At 38.0% G+C, this 20,461-nt stretch overlaps 2 protein-coding genes and 1 pseudogene across 3 annotated transcripts; 1 reads left to right on the plus strand and 2 right to left on the minus strand.

The window, feature by feature from the left end:
* Positions 1-577: 577 nt before the first annotated feature.
* Positions 578-6,207, minus strand: LOC108884613 (sulfotransferase 2B1-like; annotated as a pseudogene).
* LOC108884614 (sulfotransferase 2B1) lies at positions 4,999-8,315 on the plus strand. 2 transcript variants are annotated; one of them, XM_051069671.1, is made up of 7 exons: positions 5,213-5,348; positions 6,042-6,100; positions 6,215-6,426; positions 6,946-7,072; positions 7,233-7,327; positions 7,443-7,623; positions 7,708-8,315. In XM_051069671.1, exons 3-7 carry the CDS (start codon positions 6,226-6,228, stop codon positions 7,815-7,817), a joined length of 714 nt encoding a protein of 237 aa, XP_050925628.1. In that variant the 5' UTR covers positions 5,213-5,348; positions 6,042-6,100; positions 6,215-6,225; the 3' UTR covers positions 7,818-8,315. The 2 variants fall into 2 exon arrangements, with proteins under 2 accessions (XP_018534127.1, XP_050925628.1); XM_018678611.2 differs by lacking the exon at positions 6,042-6,100 and having other exon boundaries at positions 4,999-5,348.
* A 2,080-nt stretch (positions 8,316-10,395) lies between these two features.
* On the minus strand, positions 10,396-13,243 carry LOC108884580 (CMRF35-like molecule 9). The gene is made up of 6 exons (XM_018678555.2): positions 12,592-13,243; positions 12,394-12,508; positions 12,162-12,259; positions 12,011-12,033; positions 11,333-11,404; positions 10,396-11,245 (listed from the first exon to the last, which is right to left on the minus strand). The coding sequence occupies exons 1-6, from the start codon at positions 13,241-13,243 to the stop codon at positions 11,192-11,194; spliced, it is 1,014 nt and encodes a 337-aa protein (XP_018534071.2). The 3' UTR covers positions 10,396-11,191.
* Between the last annotated feature and the right edge of the window lie 7,218 nt (positions 13,244-20,461).

Consider the following 20,461-nt stretch of genomic DNA (forward strand, 5'->3'; position numbering starts at 1 on the left):
CTCCAAACCACCATTTATTTATACATCTACATAATAGATGTCATAATTATTACGGCCAATAGATGTCGCTCAACAAGAAGACATTACTGTGGGTCATAATAAGTTGCTTGCACTAACGACGTGTGGTCGTTTTTTACAGGAGAACAGTCTCATGTCTCATGGATACTCCACTAATCAAAACTTAGTGTGACCAACAAAAGTAAATGGTTGCATGTGATGAGTAGCTATCCCTGCTCACTACAAACAGAATCTGTGTGTTCAGCCATGTTCTGTGACATGGCTGTAGAATGAATACACTATATACAATATAGTTGTGGTTTCTGTGGACATTTTGATGGATGAATTGAATTTTCCAAAACTACTTGAAAATATGTATTTTCTCCGGGTTCACACATTTCTTTAGAGGGGCTTGTTTTCTGACTGATTTCTTGGTTTGGGCTCGTTTGTGGTCTCGGTCCAGCTGCTGAACATTATAAACCATTGGACACACTGTCTAGTACCAGAGCGTTAGGTCGACATATTAACTACAGATGTTCAGCCAAATACAAATTCTTTCTGAAAGAATAACAACCCCAGCTTCTCAATGCAAAGGTGTGGCATTTATTAACAAAGAAGTGTGTTTATATTCTGTATATAATGTACATTCAGTGTTTATACTGTTTACCAAAACAGTTTTGTATTTTTAGTGGTGAATATGCATTAGTACAGTCATTTATGCTCATAAATGTGATAATACATGTCTTTTGGTAAATCAATGACTATATATATAGTTATAGCACAAACCAATAGAGTTTCTAGAGTTGGACTATAATGGTGTGTCTATAAGATAAAGTAATCAAAGCTAATAAGAATACTTGATTCCAGTTTCCACATAAACTTAATGAACTAATGAAAGCATTTTAGTGAACCACAGTCAACAACATCCAGGTTTCTGTGCATCATTGTACGGTGGAATGACTCAGTTCACCAACTATATTTTAATCCCATGCAAATTTATATTTGACATCTTTCATTTTGTCTTTGTAAACTGCATCAAAGTGCTCCACTTCTGCCACAGTCAGTTGGTTTTTCCAGTCTCCAGCGATTCCTGAAACATCACACAACGTGAGAATGGTTATGTTTGGCTCAATAACACTGGGTTTTATAGTATGTATTATTAATTGAAACACACCTTTCCTGAGAAACTCAGATTTTGTCTGGTCAATGAATTCGCATGAAACCATAGAGTAGTTTGACATGTTGTTCTGCTTCATGTTCTTGAACAAACATCGGTCTGCTATCTTCTCTACAACCTCAGCATCCAGAGGTTTCTCCAAGAACTGAGCGATTCTGGCCACAGAGTCCTTCAGGTCCTGCACCAAAGACAAACACAACTCAACTCATCTTCCAGCAGAATTGTTCAGAAAGTCTCTCTTTGAAAGTGTTTCAAAGAGATTTCAGTAGTAAGTTCTGAATTCTAAATCTTACCATGATCATCTCTTCGTAGCAGATGTACATGATGTGTTGTTTATCTTCAGCATTCAGCCAGCTCTTTACATGATCGAACCATGAACCAAACATAACTAGAAAATCACAAGAACTCAATTAAAACAACTTTTTCCCATCAATTATTGATGGTAATGCCTTCCTATTGAACTTGAGGTTCTTTGAACATGTTTCGCTTCCTGTATTGTGTATTGTATTGTGAATAAATTCTGTACATTGCATAACAATGACAACAACCTTTTCCATCAAGGAACTTGTGGAGGAACTCGCTCTGTGAGCCTGGCTTCACCAGGAAGGAGGTTATCCCATAATAATGAAAGGAAGATGTAAACACATCTTTGGGATTCCTCATGACATAGATGACCTGCAGTGATGATATGACATCCATTAAATTTACATCACACCTCTACACACTTATACCAATGGATGCTAATGTTAGCTAGGTTAGCTGGCTAATGTTAGCACCTTCTGGCGTCAAACTTTTTCCTTATTCATTTAAAAATTGTCAACTTATCAACTGCAACCGTTTCCATTTTTTTGTATTCAGATCTATTGAAAAAACACGGGACACAGCACTGCAGCATCTAAAAACAGGAGAGCCTCTGTGAGCTTTGGACCCAGAAATAGTATTTTCGTTGGTCGTGACATCACGACTTAACAAGCGGATCATCCTGAATCACCAAGCAAGCATCACAGAAAAAGTAAAAAATACTGGCACAGTAAGTACACTAAATTCAAACCCCCAATGTGTTGTACTCAGGTAATTTGAACTTTCTTTCTGTCTCGTTGAATGACCCATAATATACAATTTATGACAGATTTACCCTTGGCTTTACTTCAAAGAATCCTGGAGGCATCATGTTGTAGTGGAAGTGAGTAGCAAACACACGAGGAGAGGGCCTTTCTTCCAGATTAAGGTTGCGGGCATTATACACCTCCAGCCAGGGAACACGGTTCCAGTTAGGAAGGGTCTCGACAGAGGCCGGATCCCCTCCACTCACGATCAGAGGAACAATCTCCTGCATCCAGGTCGTACCTAAACAAAAGAGGTTTCCCAGCAGAACTTTGTATTGTAAGGAGATGATCCATGTGATTCACTTTGTCCGTGGTTTTAATGTTGGGGCTGATCAGTGTATATATGTACGTATGTATAGTCATGTTGAAAATACACACAGAACAATCAGCATAAAAACCTAGAAATGCTGTAAAACATTAAATATGTTAGGACTGTCCTGTTCTTTTATCAGGTTCATGAACTACCTGATAAGGAGTTGATGTTTAATCTGAAAAGTATTCTGGTTTGTATTGTGTTTTGACTGCGTGCCATTCCGTGTTTATAATGTGTCAACAAAGTGTTCTATAAAAGGTAGGCAGTTTGTACTGTACACTGTGGAAAAGTACATTTACAAATAAACTGTAATTGAATTTTTATTGATGTATTTTTATTACATGTGAGAAATTCCACTTTAAACTACAATATTTTGTATAATACTGGAAAATATTCTTCACAGGACAGTTTACATGGTACTACAGACAAGAATTGGTCTAAAATTGAAATACAATCATCATTATGTAGATACTCAGATATTTTTTAATATAATAGAGACGTACACACTAGATATGTGACACTGAAAACTCACCTGACTTGGGGTATGTTGCAATGATAATATCATCTGGGCGAAAAGCAAAGTCTTCGTAGTATTTCAGGCTCTGTGGAGGATGCAGGTGTGAAGGCAGATAGACTCCTTTGTAGAGCTGTGTACAGCTCAGCTTCAGTCATGGTTCCAAAGGAGGATGTCAGCAGCTGGAGTAACTCAGGCAGTGGCAGGTCTCTAATGAACTGGTGGACTTTGTCGTCTCTTTACTGCTACTGAGATCAACTCTCATCTCTTCCGGTTTCTCTCCCTCTCCATCTTGCTTGCCCTGTACAAACAGATAAATATAATACAAACAGTCTTCAGTTCCTGTTGGACTAGAAGAAAACTGAAAACCTGACAAAAAATGAACAATTCTGTAAACTATGAAAATCTATGTGCAGAACCGTGAAACTTTAAATTAGTAATCCATCACATCGAATGTATGCTGCTGTCAGAGTTTAGCTGGTATCGTGTAGTTATCCATTAGATGTTATGCCAAATATATAGTTAAATATTGTGTGACCTATAAAATAAGTTGACAACTGAGATGATAAGTCTGGTATTTTTTAGAGTGACTGAAAGGGACAAATATCTTTGGTATCAGTGCAGTTTTGAGCAAGGGTGATGTACCCGGATTACAGTCCAGGTAGTGGTATTCCAGCAGCTCCAGTCTGCCCAGTAAAATTCCTGTTTTTGTCTATGGAGTCTGGTAGTGATACATTGTGATGTTTCTAGTCATTAAAAAGCTCTATCTCTGTAGGAATCCTATCCATATCCCATCCCATCCAAGTCTAAGGGTAAAAATACATCAGTGAGTGTACTCTGACCTGACAAGTTCAGCTTTTGTTTACACTGCAGCAGCAGTTCAGTGTCCTGAGGCCTATACTCCTCTGGGTTTTCAGTCTTTCGACGGTGGTTCACTTCTAACGACTAACCTGCTCTGGAGCAGGTTGACTTCAGAGGATTAGATCAAAATCTGACAACAACCCAACTACTGACCAACCAAATCACTGGAAAACTGTCGTCATCATTTCTGTAGGATCCCAACAGGAACAGAGTTTACAATAAAGTGACAAATAATAAAGATCAATAGATATTTTTATAGATCTGTGGAATCGTTTTGTTCCTTTCTTTCCATTATGTCCACAACAGAGCTTCTAACAAACGGAGAGTGAGTTTATCAAACTAAATGGTCACATATCTTCATTTTGATTAAACAAAGATGCTTTTGTCCACACACTGTTGAATATTTCCCACGATTATAAATTCACATTTCAGTCAGATCGATCTCAGACATTGACTTCACTGTCACTGTTTATCTGAATCTCATATTCACAGTAACTCAGAATAAATCACCATCAGACTAAAGAGTAAAAACATTCACTCAGTTAAGTAAAAAGTATTTATGTACTTTTTTACAATAAATCCTCAGCCTGACTTTGATAATTGTAAATTATTTCTAGTGTTTCTATTCTAGTCATGTGATCATATTGTTCATATTTCACCTTGTTAAATGTCATTTATGGACGTCGCCAGAACTGAAACAACCTGCAACTATCAGTGTTACTTTTCATATTCTCTTCTCAATCACTAATCAAGACCCACCTGTTCAACCTGGCATTTACTTAATTACAACAGTCACTTTACTTAATTCTTGTTACTGTTTCTCTTTTCTTTGTTCTATTGTTCTCTTTGTTCTACTGTCAAAGCGTCTTTGAGTACCGTGAAAAGAAATGTGATGCATTATTATTATTATTATTATTATTATTATTATTATTATTATTATTATTATTAGGTTCCTCACTCTTCTGCTTTTAACTAATAACTCCGCCTCTTTCACATAGCTGTCAGGTGAAGCCAGATCAGGAAAAGATAACCTGGGTGTGTTGAAATACTCAAACTAAAGACTGAAGGATCGATACACCAAAACCCTTACTCAGTGTTTTTCTGTTACAATATCAGTTGGTGCAGTGCAAAGGATAGAAACAGTGGAAGAAACCGGTGGGTGCATCAGTTCAACAGAAAGTTCTGTTTCTCTGAAGGTCGAGTTGCTGATATTCTGCTGCTTATTTTTTTGTTTTTGGACCATGACTGAGGCTGAGTTGTACACACTCTACAAAGGAGTTTATCTGCCTTCACACCTGCATCCTCCACAGAGCCTGAAATACTACGAAGACTTTACCTTTCGCCCGGACGATGTTATTATTGTAACGTATCCCAAGTCGGGTGAGTTGTCCCTTGTCTAGTGTAAGTGAGTAAGTGTTAAACTGTGTAGGAACTGTGTAACTGAAAACTGGGATTTCTTATAAATATAGTACATAAATGTATATAGTATGTATATAGTACATAAAAACAGACATTACCAGGACAAAGATTTGTGGTGGTGCGTTCGAGTCGCTTTTTTTTCCCTGAGACATTTTACATTTTTTGTGAAATACTTCTCTAATCTGTGTTTGAATAGTGAGGACTAATGGTTTCATAATCATTTGGCACACCTTTTCCGACAAGTTCACACCTGGAGCTACATTAAGTTTGCTATACAAATTTACAGAGTCAATGATGCTCTCTGTATGTCATCTTTCAGTAAAAATGTAAAAGTATATAGAATATTCATGTATAAAACTTAAAACACTTTTCAAAAACAAATGATTACAAGGCCAACATTACATTATATTAAATACCAAATGTAAAGTGTTAAGTTTAAACTGTAGCAGAAATGTAAGGCTCACAACATAAATATATTAAATTTATCAAGAAAACAAAACACTGGTATTTAAGTTTCTGCCAGCATCCATGTGGTGTCATGTAGATCGCAAACAATGAAATATTGTTGTTAACATCACAAAATAAACAATAGAGCCTAAGTTGAAATTATTAACGTCTTTATTTCCTCATCTGGTATATATTGTCATATCACAGAGAAAGCAGTGATATATTCAGGACATTGGCCAGACTGGGGTGGAGGCTTTTCACTAAAGGTTAGAACATGGACAGAAAAGGACAGTAACACAACTTTAAAGTACATATGCAAGAACAAGAAAAAGAAGAAGAAAGTTGCTCTTAAACACCTTGAACGCCCTTTCTTTACTTAGGTACGACCTGGATGCAGGAGATTGTCCCTTTGGTCATGAGTGGAGGAGATCCGGCCTCCGTTGAGACCCTTCCTAACTGGGACCGTGTTCCCTGGCTGGAGGAGCATCGGGCCTGCGTCCTTAATCTGGAAGAAAGGCCGTCTCCTCGCATGTTTTCTACTCACTTTCACTACAACATGATGCCTCCAGGCTTCTTCAAAGTAAAGCCAAAGGTAAATCTGTCACGTAGGCATGTGTTATCTCTCACTGACATCTCTGCGTCTGACTGTATTGCATGTCAAAGCAAGACAAGATCTGTTTTTTATGGCAGTTACCTGCTTGTCACAGCGTGGCAACCACTGATTAAACAAATATTTAAAATGACTTTGCTCTAAAGAGTAATGGTGGTGCAGGGATGACGTATTTTTGTAAGACAACCTGGACGTGCTAACATGCTAACTTACTTCTGGATTTTAAGACTCACTTCCTCATTTAAGCCATTATACTCTCCTTCACTTTTATTATTGTCTCTCCTTTTTTTTGGCTGTTTATTATCCTTATTGCATCCAGGTGCTTTCATTTGCTCTCTTCTCTCCTATGGACTTGTAAGGTTCAGGTTTAACTGAACTCAATCACTATTCGATTACTTTAAAAGGCTTTGCATACCCACACAAATGTTTTCAGTTACTTTGGCTGATTAGACCTTCTGTCAGGTCCATAAATGATTAATGGATGTCATATCATCACTGCAGGTCATCTATGTCATGAGGAATCCCAAAGATGTGTTTACATCTTCCTTTCATTATTATGGGATAACCTCCTTCCTGGTGAAGCCAGGCTCACAGAGCGAGTTCCTCCACAAGTTCCTTGATGGAAAAGGTTGTTGTCATTGTTATGCAATGTACAGAATTTATTCACAATACAATACACAATACAGGAAGCGAAACATGTTCAAAGAACCTCAAGTTCAATAGGAAGGCATTACCATCAATAATTGATGGGAAAAAGTTGTTTTAATTGAGTTCTTGTGATTTTCTAGTTATGTTTGGTTCATGGTTCGATCATGTAAAGAGCTGGCTGAATGCTGAAGATAAACAACACATCATGTACATCTGCTACGAAGAGATGATCATGGTAAGATTTAGAATTCAGAACTTACTACTGAAATCTCTTTGAAACACTTTCAAAGAGAGACTTTCTGAACAATTCTGCTGGAAGATGAGTTGAGTTGTGTTTGTCTTTGGTGCAGGACCTGAAGGACTCTGTGGCCAGAATCGCTCAGTTCTTGGAGAAACCTCTGGATGCTGAGGTTGTAGAGAAGATAGCAGACCGATGTTTGTTCAAGAACATGAAGCAGAACAACATGTCAAACTACTCTATGGTTCCATGCGAATTCATTGACCAGACAAAATCTGAGTTTCTCAGGAAAGGTGTGTTTCAATTAATAATACATACTATAAAACCCAGTGTTATTGAGCCAAACATAACCATTCTCATGTTGTGTGATGTTTCAGGAATCGCTGGAGACTGGAAAAACCAACTGTCTGAGGCAGAAGTGGAGCACTTTGATGCAGTTTACAAAGACAAAATGAAAGATGTCAAATATAAATTTGTTTGGGATTGACATTAATTTTATGATCAAACTTAAAGTAATTCCACCGTACTATGATTTACAAAGTCCCATGTATCTCTATAGACAATTAGACTAACCTTAGAAAATCTTGGTCACTGTATGTAATGTATGTTTTAAATACTATATCTCGATTATTTTCTCATCTGTCAAATAAGACAAATACTACTAACTAAATGCCGACACTAAATGCTACTGAAATAAGGGGTTTTCAGTCTTTAAGAAGCAGCTGCCTAAAACTGTATTATTGTTTTGTGTTATGTCCATACTGATATTAGTACCAACAAACAATAGATTTACTGTGTCTTTTACCATGTATATCTTAATGTTCTTAAATAGTATGAGCAATGTATTCATTACAAATCATATACATAAATCACATACAAATCAAATAGTTGTTCAGTGACATATTTCTGTTTGGCTTGTTCATCTTCACATCTTTGAAATGAAAACAGTAAACAAAATTTGTTAATAAATGGGTATTTTGTCTTAGTTTTTTCTCTGGTATAGGGGGGGTGTTACTTAAAATAAATCATAAGACAACAGAGTAAGTCAAATAAATGATCTTTGAATTAAGTAGAATTAAGTAAGTAGTTTGAACATTGCTTTCTGTGTTTTTGAAGAGGAACATTAAATTATTGTCTATGCATACAGGTAAATTTTCTAGTAAAACACATACTGTGTGTAGCTGTTTTTTTCTGCTCTAAATTTAATGATATTTGTTTGCCTGGATTTGAAAGTTTGGTCCAGTCAAGTTCTCTGGCCCATCCACAACCATGACGAACTAGACCAGACTCAAAGGGCCATTAAGTGTGTTGACACCATGGGTGGTGTGGTAGCATTAGCAAGACTGAAACACACACATGCTAAACATCATATATGAACAAGATTTTTCTTCTCTTCAATGGCAGTAAATGAAACACAGAGGCCCACTTATATCTAACAAAGATATTTAGGGCTGATGAACAGTAACTGGGACAAATTCCGTTAGCTTACAGTAGCTAACGGAATTTGTTAGCTTACAGTAGCTAACGGAATTAGCTAGAAGTTAGGTGTCCTGACAAATATTTATAATGCTAAAATGTCCCAGTTTTCAACATTCACCACCAAATTGTCGTGGTTTTCATTAGACTGAAATATTTATAAATATTGTACACATTTTATTTATTACCATAGCCATTTTTAAAAATGTTTGTCCCCTTCTTAACAGGGACGTTACAAAACTGAATGTTATTGTTGCTAGCCTCTGAGTCATAGGAGTGAATCAGTGTCTGAAATCACACATGGAAAGTGTACCAGCTGTAGAACATCAAACTTCACTTAGCCATAAAGGTCACTTGGGGTTCTTCTCTCTGATGCAACATCCTGTTTTCTGTCATTACCCCGGCACTTCAAAATAAAAGACTAATGTTTACAGTTGTGCCATGACAACACTTATAGATACATGATATCATTTATTTCACCATTCAAACCTTCAGAAAGTTTGAATTTAATTAAAAACTTTCTGCATTTTATATATTTTATATCCGTCTCTCCATCCATACCCAGAGGATGCTGGCAGTGATGTGGTTGGGACGTAACGTTCTGTGGTTTCCAGAAAACAATAAACTGTAGAAAACGATAAAAAAAGTCAGCAGTTTATATATTCTTTAACTTATGTCTTTCTGTTCTTCTTTGCCCATTGTCATATTTCCTCTTTTTCTCCAACAGGTTAAAGAAATATATGCAGAGCAAATTGGCCCAGCTTCAGCAATAGATAGCGTGGTTTTGTGCTTTATGTTGTTCTTGTTTTTATGGTAAATGTTGTTCTAATGCCACAGAGTTTGTTCAGTTTGAGCTCTTACAGCCTCTGCTTAAAACTGTTTTAGTGTTTGTGTTTTGTGTTTACTGTTTTCATTAACACAGCAGCCTCTTTCACAGTTCACAAAGTCCTGTCATTAACTCGTGGATATGAAAAATACTTATCAGTAGAGCTCTAATAACTAATAACAGTATTTTATATTTTGTATGTGCTGCCCTCTGCTGGACAACACTGAAACATGATACACCTCTTCACTTTGTTGTGTGTGTGGATATTTGATTTTAATGTGGCAAGGAAAATTCATGTTGCAATGAAAAACAATTATAAGTTATTAAAAACAAAAACCTACATAATTTGTCTTTTACATACATTGACAGATCCCCAAATCCTGCTTTCTAATGTAAGTTCAAAGTGTCGCATAAACTGACACTTGGAAAATTTTACCTGCTGATGGCGCTAGATGACAAAAAAAGAAAAAGACCAACTGGTTAAAAAGACTTTTTTAATTTCCTTGAGACGTGGTGGAACAGTAACTGTCCTTTGTTGTAATAAATTAACATATATCAATACCAGTATTTTCTTTTACCAAATATTCAGTCTAATGCCCAACGCATAAAACACATTTTTAAGAAATAAAACATCAATAAATTAAACAGACCGTGGTCTTTTATCACAACACAACAAATAAAGAGGGGAAATAACCAAGAGGCTCCTGTTCTAACTTTCTAGATATTTGCTTCAGCCTCAAAAGACAAAGACAAAACAAGCGACTCAGTGTAATAGAGTAAAGTTTATTAGAGTGAAGGTTACAGGTTGCAGTGGTTCACACCTCTTTTCCTCCGACTGTAGAGCTGTTACATTGGTTGAATGACAGAAACAAACTGTCACAGTATAGTTCACAGCAGACTGTGTGCAAGAATCTTAAAACACAACACTTCCTGTCTGAATTTGTAAAACTGTGACAGGAGCAACAACTGCAACATTTTTGCCTCCGTTTAGCAAATAGTGATAGAAATGAAAAAGAAAAGAAAAGCCAGTTACTTCCCTGAGAAAATATGGGAATTACCAGAAATATATGGGAATTAACAGAACAATATGGAAATTAACAGGAATAAACTAGAAATTTTCCAATTAGCTTATAATCTTCTTGCAGCATAATCTTGGTTAAAACAATCAGATTTAATGCAGATTTATTTGCATTTCTACCCTGCGTTTTTTGGGGGGTGGGTGGATTTAAATTTGTATTAGTTTACATGCATGTTGGCTTGTGACAAAACAAAATATTTATATTTATGCTTGTATATGATACAGTTTGTAAAAAATTACCCCAAATTTCCAGTTAATTCCCACAGAAGCTTTCCAACAATGACTTCTGACACAGTCTCCCAGTGTCAGTGATTCTTTAATGTAAAACCGTGTTTAGTAACAAACAAAGGAGATACACATCAGCTTGAGGAAATGAGAATGAAAATTTGAATGTTTCCTCGCTCTTCTTACTTTTTGTCTTTGAGCAGAGAGTCAGGAGGAAGTGTAAAACAAAACAGCGAGTCGTGACATTTACATAGAATTATTTTTGAGCCAATGTGCTGTATGTAACCTCCTCATCTTCAGCTTCAACCTGCTGAAAGACACAAACACAAATGAATCTAAAGAAAGAACAACACCTTCAGAAAACACTAAACCTTAGTTTATGTCTTTTAATATTTACCTTTCGCACAGGTTGTGGATTTATGGTAACTGCAGAATATACGATTTCCACATCACCCTCAGCCTTCGACCTCTGGGTAAAGAAGAGACAGATGTGACAGAAATTCACTATAAATTCATTTTATCATTATTTATAAAAGAAATATTGAATACATGACAGATAATAGTAATAGAGATCATAGAAAAATAGCATGTAAATTATTTAAACTATATATACTGTATGTCTGTAATGGCACAGTGTTGTTCTGCAGCCACACAACACTTCATTCTTTCAACGTGTTACACTTGGTTTTTCTGGCTTTCTCTTACTTTCTTTGTTTCTCTTCAGTCTGTGTTGAAGAGGCAGAGCTATTAATTAACCATAAAATTTGTCTAAGTAATCAACATGCTATTTGTTAATGCTTTTAAACATTTTAAAAAACACTGGTATCAGTTTTCTTGGTATTACAAAAGACAAACACCCACACACCGTTGTTTTATACTCAGAGGTGGAAAGTAACCAAATACCTAAATACTTTTCCTAAGCAGAAATGTTTTATTGAATTACTTCCATTTTTTTCCTACTGTGTTCTTCTACTATGTCTATGTTTCACAGGCAAATATTGTATTTTTTGCTGCAGTTATTTAGCAGCTGATTCATTTTGATCATTTTAAAAAAGTAAGAAAAAGAACATCTTACCGTGCTGGCAGCTGATGGTCGTGCTGTGAAACAGTAAAAACTCCTGTCATTGTTCAGTGACAAAACTCCACAACATCTGCATTTCATTTAAAAATATTAAGCAACACAATATCGATAAACTGAATCTATGAAAAGCTCAGGACAGACTCACTGCGTCTTTTCAGTTTACACCAGATGAACGAGGCCGTCGTTACAACAATCAGCAAAATGAGAAGGATGATGATGAAGCTCAGCGGGTAAACAGACGCACTGCAGCAAACATTTTAAACACACATGTAAGTGAATGGTTGTGTGTGCAGGTTCTAACATCAGGACTGATTTATTTCACTGTAAATCAGCTTTAATGTTCTAAACTCTGCACTATGAACACAAAGAACACTCACCTGTGGTTTCCTCTCTGAACTGTGGTTGACGCTTCATATGTTAAAGTAGTTGTGTCAGTCACAGGTTCAAGAGTGTGTGAAAAGGGAGTTAAATGGGTTGTTGCTGTGGGTTTGACTGTGAGAGACAACACAACACAATAAAACCTAGAAACTGTACATCACATTATTTATAATTTAGTATTTTTTAATGACACTTACCGGTGCTCAGTCTGTCTGTAACAGTAACATGCACTGGCATCTGTAGGTCTCCTTTAACACACAGATACCAGCCGCTGCTCTCTGTCCTCAGTCCAATCAGAGTCACAGTGAAAACACTGGAGAAGTTTTCTCTGATGGTCACTCTTGTTCCACTTATTGATCCAGACGGCTCCTCCACACAGGGCTCTCCCAGCCTGCACCACTGACTTTTTCCTGAGACTCTATAGTGACAGTGGATGCTCACATTGTCTCCTTTAAACCCTGTGATCTCCTGATGATCCACATAGAGTCCAGGTGAATCCTGAGGATTCTGATCTCTGGTGGTTAACACCTGAAAATACTCCCCATCATCTGGCCCGTCTTTTATCTCCACAGCACACCAGTACCAAGTGTCTTTCTCTGTCACATTATTAACAGTGACAGTGAAGATTCCTTGTTGTCTGTCATCAGAGATTGAAAACTTTCCAGATCCACTTGGTCGATCTGTTTTAGCTGCATACTTACAGCTTAACCAAGCATATCCCTCACACAGGTATTTCACACGATCTTTGTGCCAGGATTCATAGAGACATGGGACAGAGATGGAGCCTCCAGTCTTCACCGACACTTTACTGACTGTAGTTATGCTGTAAACTCCTGCGACAAGAAGCATTTACCTGCTTATATTATGTTGTTACTCAGCCATGTGACATTTAAAGAATCAGTTTAACACATAACAAACTGACCTGTGAGTCCAGTGAAGAAGAGAACAAAGCTGAGGTGAACCGGCCATGAAAACGAGGAGCGTAAGACAAAACAAGAAGCCGCTCAGACTCAGTGAACACAGCAGAGTTTAGTAGAGTCAAGGTTAAATATGAAGCTGCAGTGGTTCACATTTCTCTTCCTCTATAGAGCAGTTACATCACATCCATGACGTTGCTTATTTAGTTAGAAAAGTCTCTATGTATATCTGACTACAGCACACATGACAGTTATTTAATATTTAATAAGAACCATTGGTCAAACCTCATGTTACCTTAATGCTGTGATACTGTAGAAGACAATACACCTGTTCACTTTGTTACCTGTGTGAACAAAAGATCTTAATGTGATGGAGAAAATTCATGTCACAATAAAAAACAACAACAATTATTTCATTTGATTAGGACAGAGTACATGCATGCATTAGATGGAAACACATATCACAACTCTTTTTTTAACATTACTTCTTAGATTTGTTTTAATTTAGGTTTTCTAAATCCTCCATCATTTCTTTTACATAAGACTCCTTCACAGCAGCAGTTTACCTGCCATTCTCTCTTTTCAGTTGACTTTGACACTTTGTAATGCACCATAAAGGAGTATTTCTGATCATTTTAAAATTAACATTAGTTTATAGTTGAATTTTGAGGTGAACTGACAACCAGGTTTACAGTTTAATGTCCTCTGTGCACGGCTTTAGTTTACAATACTGGCAAACAGAGTGCTGCGTTCATGCTACCTGCGACAAAATCCATCTGCTGCCAATGTGTAGTTAGAAAATCGCTGAAATCTGTAAACTCGATAGTTTAGGTGTCTGATTGTGTGCAGCCAATCTACTGTTTCACGTGGGTAATTAAAATTAAAATTAAAATGTCCTTTAGTAGGTAGATAGTAATGTTCTCATTATTAATAAAAAATATCAACTCAAAAAATAGGGGAAAAAAGACAAAACACAAGTTCTCAAGAGCGATGTACCAACACAAAGTTGGGGTGAAGTATTTTTTGTGTTTGAAATAATTATGTTCAATATAAATGTTTGCACCTGAGCGTATTTTTTCACAGAGAGGTCGTATTTCCTATTTTTGTCGTGTACCATGAATGCGGCATAAGAACAGCTAGGTAGCCGGTTAGCGGCGGCAAACAATATAAACATCGATAGATTATTGAATTTCGCTTCTTTCGTATAAAATGGCGATTAACTGCAACAGTGTGGAGATTCCGTAATGCAGATATAACACCAGTGCTCATTTTTAGACTTGTTAATGACGAGCTAATATGATCAATGTAAAGTTATATCGCGATACTTTTGGTATTATTTGCTAACGTTAGCTAGCAAGGATAGCATAGCATAGCATAGCGGTAGCCCCAATGGTTGTACGGTGTAATTCCCTCAGCACAGAGACTGACAATGTTCAGTGAAGGCAGCCCGACAGCAGCCACACACGGGAAGTGTCCGGCACAGTAACAGGTAGCTGCAGAGACAGTTAGCCGCACTTTAAACGCTTTTAATTAATGTTGCGACAGAAACACGCACACAGCGTTAAGTTGGTGTTCCGTAACTTTACCGGGACCGCGTTGATGCGCGTGCCTACTGGTTAAGTTACGTTACATTACTGTAATCTGTAGCTGCTTGTAGTTACATTGCGCATTGCATTTTAGATTATATTACGTAAAGTAGCCGGATGTTATGAGTGGGAAATTGTTAAAAAAAAAATGGAACAGTAATGCAGTAAAATTGAGGTGTATATTACACAAGTATAATAGAATACATAATATATATTTACCTATGTTTATACACTCAGTGCTCACAGGTGAAATCTAATGCAATCCAATACAACAGCTCAGCCTTAAATTTAACCTGTACAAAGATGATAATATTCATTTTTGAGCTGTCACTGTCCGAGAGGAATTAATCTCCATATTTGTTGTTTATTGGGGTTGCAGCAGTGTTGAAGTGAACTGCTTTATACTGAGGTGTTTCTAATGTTTTGTCCACCTCATTTTCATTTTCAAACAGGAGGATGGAGGAATATTAGAAACACATTTTGAGTGTAGTACAACACCTCCTCTGACTACAACCTCAGTAATAAATGTAGTTTTGAAGCCTGATAAAAGGAGAATATGTGGCCAAGCTGTTGCACTGGACTGTTCAGGTGTCACTTTATATTTTAACTGCTCAGTCTCAGTTCCACATGTGACCCGTCTCTATCGTCATTATTGTCTGCAGCCCTGACTGTGAGGAGAGAGGAGATGTTATTCACTGACCACAGAGCTGCAAACTGACCAAGGTGTGTTGTTGTGGCTTTTATAATTTAACTGTTCAGACTCAGGGACTGTGAGACACACATATATACAGTACAAACAGCTTGCTTTTGATATTTATTACACAGCAGCTAAGCAATATTCAACAGCACCCGCCCTTTGTGTCATCATATCGTATAATCAGCATGAGCTTAGTTAAACACTGAGGAAATGAAACAGAACAAGATGTGCTAAGGTGAGTATTGTGCTGTATTTCACCATGGCAGCTAACAGCCAGCATGTGACAGTTGACATGACTGTCCACACAGGAATTCATAGAGCCAGAGTTACCTCTCTAAACTTTCGTTTCATTGAGCGCAGGCCTGTTTTACCAGTGACACTGACTGGCATCAGGCCACATGGTTTTGAGGTAAATCAGCTGAGAGAAGCCAGGAATGTGAAACTCAAATGTTTGTCTTTACCCTCCCCTCCTCAGTCATATTGTTTTGTTTTGGTGTCCCCTCACTGTCCAGTTTAGTTTCTGGTAAACACTGTGTAAACATCTAGATGAATGAGTCCTTCAGTCAAATAGTTTTACTGTACTTTAGGTCATGAAATAATGCTGCTCCACTGCACCCAGATGTTTTTGTCTGCTTAATCAATCCCTCTTTTTATTGCTGTTCTGGTGTGGTGAGGCAAAACCATTTCCAGGAATATGAGAGTGTGGCTGTTAGGTCACAGTCAGCCATAGACTTGAATTAGCCTGCCTGGTCACTTTCAGTTTCATTTCTCTGTTATTTTGCTTAGAATGAAACACAGCAGGGAGGGTGGGTGAAGGAAGAAAGGAGGGAGGGGAGCTTATAAACTGAATCAGAAGGTTGTTGTTGGCTCATCTGCAGCATTTTAACTTCTGAAGTAGATGGAACACAGAACTTTTCACTGGAAAGAATAGGTAAGATAGACCCAATCTCTGCTCTCTGCTTATTTTTTAATGCTAAATTGTGCTTTCGGCTAATTTATCTATGTGCCTCTGGTTGGATGGATGTTTTAACAAAATAAAAATACAGCATGTGGATTTTATTTTGGTGAAGATAGGGCAGTATCAGTGTAAACTTTGTGATCAGCTTTGTGTGTAGCTGTGTGCAAAAGTTTGAGCTCAGAAATCCGTATTTTTTGTGACAAGAATTAAATACAATCTCTTCAAGTGTTAATGCACTGTTACTTTTTTATTTCATGAGCTTGAAAAATGGTGGAAAGACAGTGACTGTGGCACCTAAACTAAGCATGTCGCCTTGCAAACTAAAGATTTAACCTTTTGCGACAAAGCCACACAGAACGTTTCCTCCTGATGAATTTTACATGTAGACCCTTTCTTGGTCCTCCAGATCTGGACTTCTCCTCAGCTGTTGTTTCTACAGTTATCATCGTATTTACACCTTTTCTCTTCAAAAATCAAAAGGATATGAGTAAAAAGTTACTGTATTTGCTTCTTAAAAAGACCAAATTAATGTGGTAAAGGTGAAGGACTTAGTGATCAGGGTGTTCTGGAGCGATATTGCAATTTAGTATTTGCCAATATTGATAAGAATATTGACTTGGTACTGAACTGTGAGCACTGTCCAGAGTGTGTTTGTATCTCGAAACAAAACTGTCCAGTCAAATCAAAAGCTTTGACAGACTAAATTTTCATATATTTTGACATTTAAATGAAGAAAAGTCTTGAGACTTTGCTACAGAAGTTATGGTAAGACTTAAGTTATGGTTTGTGTTAAGACGACATTTTTAAATTCATTCTTCTCCTTAAACATTGATGCATTGAGTTTTATTTGACAAATTTTTTGTTATTTATTATTTAAGAAAAACAGATTTGTATTCCTTAAACCTGCAGTAACTGTTCTTTTCAGGACAACACTGTCATATTATCACTTTTAAAGCACACATTTTAGGAAATGGTTGCTTATTTACACATTGAGCAGACATAAGCTTTACATTTTTTGGCCACCTGATGAATGTTTTGTCAACAGCTAGTTGCTAATTGCCTGTGTGCAGTTTTTAGAGCTTTGCTAAAAACAACTGGTTGCTGAGTCAGTGTTAACTGGTCAGACCTGTTTCGGCGTTTCGTTTGTCAACGTCTTCATCGGCAATTTATGTCCAATAAACTTGTGAACAGAGATGTCACTCAGCTCCAATGATTCCTTTAGGTCTTTACTTGGACTCCAGTTAGCTTTACTTGATATCATTAAAACTTTTTTCCAACCCACACTGTGAATGTGATTGACTGCTGATCTGCCCAAGGTGTATCTCGCCTCTCGCCCATTGTCGGCTAGGATTGGTTCCAGCTCCCCCATGACCCTTAAGGATAAGCAGTACAGATAACGAATGAATGAATGAAGATTGTGTTTGTTCATGATGGTAACAGATGAAGATATGACCATATTTTAAGACATAAATACTAATCATTCCAAAGGGTTCACTTACTTTTTTTGCCTCTATATCTTCCCCATTCTTTAGTTGGTCCAGTGTCCAAACATTTAAAACAATACTCAACCCCAATATTCTAAAGACCTTTCAGTGTTTACCTATTAATGGTGGTGTCTTCTTCCCCTGACAGAATTACTCAAGATGGAGAGGGTTCTGGAGGATATAGTGTCCATGGTGAAGCAGCACCAAGATGGGATCCCTTTGAAAAAGCTGGCTATATTCTACAGCCAGATGTACCACAGGAACCTGACCTTATCCTCATTGGGCTTCGACTCTGTAGCCCAGCCTGGTCGCCTCTCTGGATAAGGATCTGGTTGTGGAAGGAGAACTGGTGTTTCACAAAACCCACCACCGTGTGAGGAGGGCTCGAGCTGCAGCTGGGGTATCAACAAAAGCTACAGCTGAAACCAAGAGAACAGAGAAAGTTCTGGATGATATAGTGTCCATGGTGAAGCAGCACCAGGATGGGATCCCCCTGAAAAAGCTGGCTGTAACCTACAGCCAGACGTACCACAGGAACCTGACCTTATCCTCATTGGGCTTTGACTCCATGACCAGCCTGTTAGCCGATCTGGAGAGGGATCTGGTTGTGGAAGGGGAACTGGTGTTTCATAGGGACCATCGCTGTGGAAGTCAGCCAGGGGCGGGAGCTCGAACTACAAAAGACAGTGAGAACGTCAGGATGGTTCTGGAAAATATCGTGGCCATGATGAAGGAACATCCAAATGGGATTCTTCTCAAAATGGTGCCCATAGTCTACAGCCAGAAATATCGTCACAACCTAGCCTTAGCCTCGTTGGGTTTCAAAAGTGTTTCCTGCCTGGTAGATTCTTTGAAAGGAGATCTAGTTGTGAATGGGGAAGTGGTTTTCCATAAGATGCACCAGCCTCCAAACCAACCTGGAGGTGGGACGCCAACAAAAGCTGCAGCGAACAGCAGGCCTACAACTCCACAGAGGACTGAACCACTTGTAGGGGACAAGAGGAGCGCTACCCCTCCTGTTTCCATGGGACAGGTAGATATCCATCAATATGTGCCTTTCCCTCAGGAGGGAATTGGTCTTCTGGGATCTCCTTTTATTTCCACTGCGTCTCTATTCTCCACGCACTGTCTTCCTGTCAACACATTCTTTGCTGCGCCCAAGCCAGCTGAGCAGCTGACCCAGCAGCAGCTGTACCAGAGGGTCTTAGAGGTCAGTTCTGTGGACCAATACATGAGTATTTTTCTGTCGGGTTGTGTTTGCTGTTAACATTTGTTTCTAATGTCCATTTGAGAACTGAACCACAACAATTCAGCAGAATTTTTAACTGCGCTCTGTCTCAATTTGATTGAAAGGTCTTTCAATACGACAACAAACATCAGACAGCAAAAAAATATTAGCTTAGTTTAGCTGCAGCTGTACTTGGAAGTCAGAATTTCAGAGTTCCTAGTCTGAAGTTTCAACTGGAGGTTGGATTCCAGACTTGGAGAATCGGAGCAACCCCACTAACCCTAAGATAAGAATTCAAGATGGCTGCTACTCACATCAATAGTAGTGAATACTCTGCTAATGTTACTGTTTATAGCAGATCTGTCTTATTAGTTCCTCATTAAGTCAGTCATACACATAGTACTGTTCAGTTGTTATCTGTGGGCATGTTGCTACGCTGTTTGTATCAATTGGTATTGCTAACAATGGCTAGTCTGAAAAACATTTGAAACAATTCATGTTCATGGCTTAACTTATTTTATGTTGTATTTTGATATTGGATTGTGCCTTTAGCCTTCTAATATAGACTAAAAATGGACCTTTGAGCATAAAGTAATTACCACCATTGACCTTTGTACTGTATGTAAAACACCTGGTCAATAAAGTTTTATTGATGTGTTCCAGGTAATGAAGAAGTACCAGTTGAGTGCTCCATCGATGGATCAGCTCCAGACCGCCTATTATCAGCAGTTTGGTGAAGGGCTTCCTCTGGAGCAATACATGTCTCTGTACGACACCTGGGAAGCATCGTGCCCAAAGAATCAGCCCACTCAACCTGAACCAACAGCAGATACCAACACTGTTGTTGCAGGTAGCCAAACATGACCACTTTTCTTGTGATAACTGTCACTTATCCATACATATAAAACAAACACAAATCATCATTTTCTTCCACAGCAGCAAAGAATCTCAGCAGAGAGCCTGAAAAAGAGCAGCAGCAACCGGCCATCACATCCGACTTCCTCTCTAGCTCTGAATTTCCAGAGCTGGGGGCAACCAAAGAGCGGAAGAGCAAAGCAAAAGATGCATCCCAGAGAGGAGGGGGCAGTGCCCCTGTCTTTAAAGAAGCTTATCACGCCCAGCTGAGAGAGGTCCATGGAGCTAACATGCGGGCAGTAGAGGCCATGGAGGCGGATGAGGAGGAGCTCAAAGGGAGGA

The sequence above is a fragment of the Lates calcarifer genome, unplaced genomic scaffold, assembly GCF_001640805.2.
Source record: "Lates calcarifer isolate ASB-BC8 unplaced genomic scaffold, TLL_Latcal_v3 scaffold_8_19, whole genome shotgun sequence".
NCBI classification, from domain to species: domain Eukaryota; kingdom Metazoa; phylum Chordata; class Actinopteri; family Centropomidae; genus Lates; species Lates calcarifer.

Coding starts and splice junctions, on each gene's coding strand:
- LOC108884580 (XM_018678555.2), bottom strand. CDS start 13,243: ATGCTTCTTGTCGCAGGAGTTTACAGCATAACTACAGTCAGTAAAGTG. Junction 12,509..12,591: donor TACAGACAGACTGAGCACCG/GTAAGTGTCATT, acceptor TGTCTCTCACAG/TCAAACCCACAGCAACAACC. Junction 12,034..12,161: donor GTGTAAACTGAAAAGACGCA/GTGAGTCTGTCC, acceptor ACTGTTTCACAG/CACGACCATCAGCTGCCAGC.
- LOC108884614 (XM_018678611.2), top strand. CDS start 5,210: ATGACTGAGGCTGAGTTGTACACACTCTACAAAGGAGTTTATCTGCCT. Junction 6,427..6,945: donor TCTTCAAAGTAAAGCCAAAG/GTAAATCTGTCA, acceptor TCATCACTGCAG/GTCATCTATGTCATGAGGAA. Junction 7,624..7,707: donor ATCTGAGTTTCTCAGGAAAG/GTGTGTTTCAAT, acceptor GTGATGTTTCAG/GAATCGCTGGAGACTGGAAA.